Source organism: Xiphophorus hellerii, chromosome 22, assembly GCF_003331165.1.
Source record: "Xiphophorus hellerii strain 12219 chromosome 22, Xiphophorus_hellerii-4.1, whole genome shotgun sequence".
In the NCBI taxonomy this organism is placed as follows: Eukaryota; Metazoa; Chordata; class Actinopteri; order Cyprinodontiformes; family Poeciliidae; genus Xiphophorus; species Xiphophorus hellerii.
This window is the reverse complement of record NC_045693.1, coordinates 25,531,499-25,539,955: the sequence shown is the minus strand read 5'-3', so window position 1 is coordinate 25,539,955 and position 8,457 is coordinate 25,531,499. Positions and strand designations below refer to the sequence as shown.

The following is an 8,457-nucleotide window of genomic DNA, read 5'->3' as shown; positions in this document are numbered from 1 at the left end:
TTTCCCTGCAGTGTTTTGGTGGCCTGGAACTCAGCAAACATAGCGCGTTATTCTCTCTCATGCTCGGTGGCGATGAGAACTTCTACACGCAGGCAGGTTGACTGATAACTAATGAGCTGAAGTCGTTCTTCCTAATTGGTTTCCTGCAATCACAGCGTCACTCTGTGAAACACCACCTTCCTCTCTCTCTCTCTCTCTCTCTCTCTCTCTCTCTCTCTCTCTCTCTCTCTCTCTCTCTCTCTCTCTCTCTCTCTCTCTCTCTGTGCGCACACACACGATGGGGAGGGACTGATCCGCACACCATAAGTTGGGTCAGACTGACTTCATGTCAGCACATCACCGCCCACCAGACGGGTTACAGTCGCGTCCACTGAGAAGTGTAGCTCCTTCACCGTCATGCAGCTGCAGAATCGACTCTCAGGTCAGTGGGCTATCTGTTCCCGACCCCCACGGCTCTGAACTTACATCTGTTCAGGTGGAGGAGCTCGAACTGCTATGACCTCTAAGGTCAAGTCAAAATGCTCCGAGATGCTGGGGAAGAGGAGAGACAGTCCAGCGGGCCAGCTCCCACCGCCGGCCACCTCCAGCAAGCCGCTGACGCCCTTCGGCATCGACGACATCCTCAGCAAGCCGTGTGCGAAGAGGAGCCGGCCGCTCCCGACGTCTCAGCGGGAGAGCGGCCCGTCCGACCGGCCGCCTCTGGGCCCGAGCTCCCCGCTGTGCGCGCTGGAGGAGCTGGCCAGCAAAACCTTCCGGGGCCTGGAGGTCAGCGTCCTGCAGGCTGCAGAGGGTAATTCCCTGCTCTGCTCTTTGTTTCTGCAACAACCTTCAATGTTTCTGCCACCTGTTTTCTCTGGGAGAAGAATTTCTACAAGAATTTGGTCAGAATGATAATTCAACTTCTGAGGTGGAAAATAGTCTATGTATTTTATTATGTTCAAACATATCAACAGTTTGCCTTTTAGTCATTATTTGTATATGTTAAATATGTGTGTAGTTGATAGACATCAACTTTTTGACTGTCCATCTCTATACCTTCAGATTTTTGTCCTGTAGAGTCTAAAAGATTTTAATGCCAAGCGTTCTTGTAGAATATAGAAATTTATAGCAATATATACATATATAATAATTAAAACCCACAAAGAACAGAAACATATAGTGCAATCCAGCATAATAGCATCCATCTCTTTACAGAAGAGCATTAGACATTCTAATTAATGTTGAATTATTATGCAGGAATGTTTTTATTATATAGTTACAATGTTATTTCCAAAAACTGGAGACCTGTAAAACTCATCTTTTTATATTAACAACTTATGGATAAAAAATTCCATAAGCATTTTTTGTCCTTCGTGCTTCTGGAAAAAGCAGCAGCATTGCTGTGTTAAAGGTAACACACATTAATGTCGACAGCCGGAGGAAACCAAAAGTTTATGATGAAATTAAACCTAAAAATCTCAACTTTTGCTTCGCAGATGAGCTTCAAATTAAAAATGGTTGTTCTCTTACTAAAAAAAAATTAAAGAAAAGCGTATGAAATACAGCTTGAGATACAGGCAGAGTAAGCAATAACATGTAAAGAAAATAGACAGTAATGAATGAATATTTATCGATGGTTTTGACAATATTTAATAGCGTTAAACCAGAACCGATACCATCTAAAGAGCCATTTTTTTGCCTCGGTCCAGTTAAATAGAACTAGTTCAGAACCACAGATGTTACATGATGCTTTGGAAAAAGTGAACTTATCACTTTTTTGATAAAGTTCCACTGCAGGTAAATTCACTTCTGAACGAGAACTACTTTGTTTTTAGATTTTAAAGTAATCTTAAAAAGAGGATGGACATATTGTCTTCCATAGGACGTCGATGTTCATGGAGGATATTTTTTAAATCACATAGATTTGAATCTCATTGCACAATTTACTGATATTACTGATGCCTTCACTGTGGTTCTGTTGTGGAAGTTCAATACAATCACTCCATGAAAAACAGGGGAAGAAAAAACTGCTGAAACCTTCATTCGTTATTTATTTTAAAACATTAGTTGGTTCTTTATCAGTTTTATGTAAAGTTATCTGATCATTTAAGATGATTCAGTTTAAACCTAATAGATTCAAACATTTCAGCGTAGACATTTGAACTCTAAAGTATTTTTGCTAAACAAGACAGTAAGTTTACAATAAAACAAAAATAATAATAAATAATAAAAACAGATTTCAACAGAATAAAATGAATGTGACTCCTATTGTATATTTCTGTATTTGAATATTTCTATTAGTGCTTTTATTGTATAAACAAATCTCGTCATGTAAATAGTTCCAATTAAATAAAATTAGACAGCTACTTATTAGTCTAATTAATATTGTCAAAGCTTTTATTAGCGTGACCCCCAAAAGATCGAGTCACTCTCCTGGTTCCGTTCACTCTGTAATTATCTGGACCCGGTCTTTCTCCTCCTCTCAGGCCGGGACGGTCAGGGCCTTTTCGGACGGAGGAACGCCCCTAAAAAGCGCCGGAAGTCCCGGACGGCCTTCACCAACCATCAGATCTACGAGTTGGAGAAACGCTTCCTGTATCAGAAGTATCTGAGCCCGGCGGACCGGGACCAGCTCGCCCAGCACCTGAGCCTGACCAACGCGCAGGTCATCACCTGGTTCCAGAACAGGCGGGCCAAGCTCAAGCGGGACCTGGAGGAAATGAAGGCCGACGTGCAGTCCGCCAGAGCCGCCGGAGCTGTGGCCTTTGAGAAGCTCACCAAGCTGGCGGAGCTGGAGAAGTGCGCGGCCGAAGGTCTGGGCCTGGTGGCGCGCTCTGCGCGGAACCGGGCCGGAGGCCCGGAGCAGAGGTTCGGCAGGACTGAAGGAGATCTCAACAGGCCGCATGCGTCTCCTACTCTTCCTTCCCCCAAGCTGCCGCGGGACAGAGACGGACCGGTCAGCAGGTACGGTTCGGAGGATGAGGAGGAGGAGGACGAGGAAGAGGAAGAGGAGGAGATCGATGTGGGTGACTGAAGCATCCCACGTGGCGTGGAGTGACTGTCGTGGTTTCCCTACTTTAACTCAATTACACTATCGAACGTGGTTGTGGCTTGGAACTGAGAAGTTGAAAATAAAAATCTTCTTAGAGCTACGTAACTGTAGATTTTATTTTTAGTACAAAGTACAAAACAACAATTGCACCTATTCAGATTCAATTCTTAAGTACAAATACAAATTGTATTTTTTTTTTGAGCCACACTTAAAAATTAAAAAAAGGTCTCGGGTTGCTGTGTTGGCGCAGGGGTTAAGGACAACCCACCTGTCGCAGGTTCGATTCCCAGCCTGATGACCTTTGTTTGTCTTCCCCCTTCTCTCATTGCCCATTTTCCTGTCAATTCACTATCAAATAAAGGCCAATAAAGCCTTTGAAAAAAAAAAATCTTGCGTCTACAAATTTGCCTGAATGGTGTAAAACAAACCCACATACCTGTGTCAGAAAAATGTAACGTGAATATTTGTTTTAATCACTCAGACACAAAACTACTGCTACACTGAACCTCGATACAAGTCACAGAGTCAGTTCTACAAGTCACAAAAACAAAAGTCCTGCTGGGATGTTTTTTGCTGTGCAGTAAATTATAAAACTCCTTCATTGAGCCTGTAAAACAGCGCAGAACCATTAAGAGTTTTGCATTCCACAGAATCGGTATGAATTTTTAAAAATATGGCAAATCCATCCATAGACCTAATTAATAAGGATATAATTTTTAATACATTTAAGAAGATGGAATGGTATTATGTAGCCTATTGAATTGTCCACTTAGCAAAAAACATTTAGTGAGCAGCTTCCAAAGTATAAGAAAGTAAGATTCAAAAGACACAAACTGGGTTAGAGAAGAGAGGAAGAAGAGATGGTCGGGATTCGAACCTGCATTGGCCGTGTCGAGGACTTAGGCCTCCTTATGTAGGTTGTGCTTAACGCCCCGCCCCACCACAGCGCCCTGGTCAGTACAGGACCCGTCTCTGGTGAAGCTGGCGCCATGACGTCGGACGTAGGATGCTAATGTGACATCGAACTTAATTGTTTCAAGTAAAGTCAAAGTAAAACGTTCGATAAGTTAAAAAAAAAATTAACTTTTAAGTTAATTCAACACAAAAAAGTAAATTGTCATCATCACTAAAAAACCAAAAGAATTAAGTGAAATTACTGTAAATATTCCATAACATGAACACTTTTAAGTTCTTTGAGTTACCTTAGTGTGACTCAAAGAATACAATTTGTGTCTTGCGCTTAAGAATCCAAAGAGGCGTAAAACATTTACGGCTACAGGAGTCCGTTACAGTTTTTTTTCCCTTCAACTTTTCAGTTTCGAGTCACAAACACTTTTGTATCAAAAAATGCCTTCATAAACGAAGCCTTGTATTAAATCAGTCCGAACTGTGTACACTGACTCCGGATCCTCGGAGCTCTGGGTGTGTTTCTGGAAGGTGTGTGAGCCCCACCACCGAAGTGCCTTGAAGCGACGGGTGGCCTGAACACATTTATTAATATTTTTCTTCGAAACTCCAGGGGGCCAGAGGGGTCGTAACATTCTAAAACAAACCAGATCTCTTTTATTTCAAGTGTCGTTCATTGGTCAGCCTACTATTAATTGATTCATGAATATGCACAATCCGCAGCTATGTAACGCGTGTCTCGGTAAGATGACGCACACGTGGCCCCCGCCAGCTCCAGGCGAACACAGTCGGCCTGCGGTGATTTGGACTGGAGTCCATATGGTTCCAGTGTTGTCGTCTTCAGCTGTGAGCCACTTTCATGGATTAACTAAATCCGTCTATTGAACAATTACACCCTGTTTGTGGACACGCTCCCTGGGGCCATGAATATGAATGTGCCTCAGCGGGTCGCCGCTTTTTGTCTGGGTTAAAGCTTCCCACCGTCAGCTAGTGCAAGACTTTCAACCATTTGCCTCATTTTCCAAGGAGCGGGCCGGTAGGCTGCAGCCATGGGAACAATAAACTGGTGAATGTGGTGTGCCAAAAGTCCCAGTGTTGTGAGCTTAAAAAATAAATAAATAAAATATTTTTAAAAAGCAATTAATATTTCATGCATTGTGTACAATAACTGGTCAAATCCATCCTTCCATCCATTTTCTAACACCCTTGTCCCTAGTGGGGCCAGGGAGAGGTGCTGGTTCCGGGCGATCGACGGGGTCACCCTGGACAGGTCACCAGTCTGTCGCAGCTGGTAAAATCCGCTGATTCAAATTTAAAACTGTTGTAGTTTGGTGTTTATTGAGCTGTTTTGTGGTTGCTGTGCCACAGTGCACCATAAAATAACCTTAACTTAAAATGAAATCTATCAACTAGATCTTAGCATCTAATTAGTTACAACCACAGCAAGTCAACATTACACCACTTAATGTAGCAATTGGTTGCCCTGATTTCTAACTTTGAGTAATAAAGGCCGAAAGAATAGATTCGTGAATCGATTATTGCATCACACAAATATTTTTTTTTTCTACTAAACATATTTTTTTCTTGTAAATGTATTCTTTTATTTCTTTGCATCCATGCAGAACCCTGCAGGCAGACAGAAACTGGTGTGTGAACTCTTGACAAAATTTCTCATTTACAGTCTTAGGTGTGGCTGTGCAAAATTGAATTCTTGTCATAAAGTAGTATTAAAATGAAAAATTACTTTCTGAAAGTCAATATGTAGACTTCAAACACACGCGCGCACACACACATTTTTCTTTTACCCTTGACAAAGTGAATCACTTAAGGATTCAATCTTGTACTTATTATTTTTGACACTTTTGGACCTCTGTATTACATAACATGAAATCATTTCATTACTGTAAGAGAATCATCACACCTACTCTCTCTGCATTAACGTTTGCTGCTTACTCTGCGATATTGACAAATGTGTCTCTCAAAATAAAGACAAATATGTCTCAAAATGTTGTTACATAGCAACAACAATGTATTGTGTTTTTACTGTGTGTCTTTCCACAATCATGTTCCCTTAATATAATCAATGGAGATGACAGGATTCATTCTTTCAAGTCCTTCCTTTGACATTTCGTCTGGCGGACGGTGAATTGCCTTCGTCAGTCTGCCGCAGCAGAAGGCTGCACAGCGAACGACCACAGGGAACCGTAGCTTCTCTTTGTGACAAACACACACAGAGAAGAAATATGATTTCACTCGACTGGAAAATTGAAGTTTGATGCACACACCCCCACCCTGCTTGAACAACCAGACCTAACACGACCCCCCTCACCCACCTCCCTTCATTTCCTCCTGCTGGACCCGGCTGCTGCCATGTGGGACCTTTCCAAACAACCAACGCTCACAAAGTGTGAGGACCTGCTATAATTGGGCCTGCTGGATCCAATTCAGACTACGCTGGTTTTCTGTTACCAATTCGGTTTCTTGTGAAAATTTCACTTGCGTCCATATTTTGTGTCTTTTAAAATGATTCCTTTCCACTCTAAGAATGTATAATAATCGTAATTTTTTTTTTTTTTAAAGTCAAGCTGATGGAAGCTGGCCACCATCTGAATATGCGTGAATGGATAAATGATTGAAAGCAGTGTGAAGCGCTTTGGGGTCCTATGGACAGACTCTTCTCCAACAAGGGACACCACTAGAGGCCCCTCTAGTTTTAGAGGGGACTCCTCCAGGAACTAGAGGACCCTTTAATTACAGTAAAACAGTAGTGTGTAAGTCTCGTTGTGACATCTGAAACCTCTTGAAATCCTGGTGTCCTTTGATGAACAATATCAAGAGAGTGAGCATGCAAGCAGCAGAGTTTTATGTGTTTTATCTTTGACCCAAAATGGCCGCCTCCCTGTACATTTTTGGAGGTAAGAGACCTTTTTTCTTGATTTGGGGAGGGATACCTATACACCGTTTGTCCTATCTCGCGTTAGGGGGCGCTGTAGAGCAGTTTGAGATTCCACTTGAATCCAAAACTTTTAGCTGGTGGACAACTTTGGGCGACGTTTGGTGAGTTTTTGAATGTGTTGAGGCCTCCAAAAAAGCTGTGTAGTTTGTCAGACAAATAATAAGCAATCCTGCTTATACAATGGGCCTTCGCAGCGCTTCACTGCTCTGGCCTAATAATACTTATTTATACTACTACCATTTTCATGCCTTGAGTAGATTGAGTTAATTTATCAGTAGGCAGATGATAGCTAATCATCTTTTCATGCAGAACGAAAGCCTTTTCTGGATTGTGCTGCACAAATCCTGTGCTGTGTAAGGATGTGCTGAACTGTAAGAAACTGTAGCAGAGTGCGTTAAGCGCCATCTTGGCTTAATGGTTGTGTTTGCTAGAGCAGAGCTGAACAAATGAGCTGTCTGTGCTACAGGGCACAGCTTGATCGATCACTAAATAGGGTTGATTTGAAATTTTAGTTATTACATTCCTTTAGAGCCCCCTTAACACCACAAGCTTCAATTTTATGGGTTATTGAGCTGAGCATGTCCCTGGTAAAATTGATATATGTATTAATTTTTAACTGGTGATTAATTGGTATTCACAAGTAGAACTCCTTCCCCTTCTCAATTTGCACATTAATCAAATTCTAGTTGATAATTTTGATAAAGAAATGTATTTAGCAACGCTGGAAACCATAATTCACTCATACTGAAAGACATTTTTTTCCTACATCTGTCCCGGGGCCTGAGCTCCTTGGCGGCTAAGCTGCCTGCCGAGTGTGTTAAAGTCACAGAAGCAGAATGAGGTCGGCTGGCTATTTGCTGAAAACAGAAATTGTGTGTCTGCTACGATGTTTTTGTGCTGAGCGTCCTCTTCTTAATGTGGCAGAACGTTTAGATTTACAGAGCCTCTGCAGAGGGCTGGCTTGTGCAGACATACTTGCATATTACAATTTGAGGACAACTTTCACAGCATTTTGCCTAGAAAGAGAGCTCATTTGTCCAAAGTGACTTTTTCCCGGTCCTCATAATTTTGCAGTTTTACTGTGATTTAGAGGTATGGGGTGAACTACGTTTTAGGTGGGGTTAGGGTTAAGAATAGACTAGTAAGGGTTGGGTTAGGGACGTCTGGGTGAGGCAAAAATGCTGTAACTAAAATTAATGGACTCAAAATGAAGTCCTCAGTTTGCACAGAAGTACAAGGATGTGTGTGCGTGGGGGTGTGGGTGTGTGTGGGAGTGTGTGTGTGCATGAGAAACGGATGAGAAGGAGAGAGACACTCCTCAGATCTGAGGGTTGTCTGCCCATCATGTTGCAGACCATCGAGTCATCCTTGTTTGTTGTTCTACTGACATCTTGTGGTAGATTCTATGTACTACATCCTTAAGTACACCTTCCACACTATGACAGAAGTTGTGTGCGGCTGTCGTCGTCACCTAGAATCACAGGCGGCCCCAGCCTGTTTGATGCTGTGGGTGAACTATCTTTCCGGCGTCCAGTCAAAGCCTCATCTTTGACGGGATGATGCC

At 42.4% G+C, this 8,457-nt stretch overlaps 1 protein-coding gene and 1 long non-coding RNA gene across 2 annotated transcripts; both read left to right on the top strand.

Moving 5' to 3' along the window:
- Positions 1 to 304: 304 nt before the first annotated feature.
- On the top strand, positions 305 to 3,259 carry lbx1a (ladybird homeobox 1a). The gene is made up of 2 exons (XM_032553898.1): positions 305 to 790; positions 2,466 to 3,259. The coding sequence occupies exons 1-2, from the start codon at positions 496 to 498 to the stop codon at positions 3,011 to 3,013; spliced, it is 843 nt and encodes a 280-aa protein (XP_032409789.1). The 5' UTR covers positions 305 to 495; the 3' UTR covers positions 3,014 to 3,259.
- A 139-nt stretch (positions 3,260 to 3,398) lies between these two features.
- On the top strand, positions 3,399 to 5,670 carry LOC116712876 (uncharacterized). Its single transcript, XR_004337710.1, has 2 exons — positions 3,399 to 3,948; positions 3,990 to 5,670. It is a non-coding gene; the product is annotated as an uncharacterized LOC116712876 (long non-coding RNA).
- The last annotated feature ends 2,787 nt before the right edge of the window (positions 5,671 to 8,457 follow it).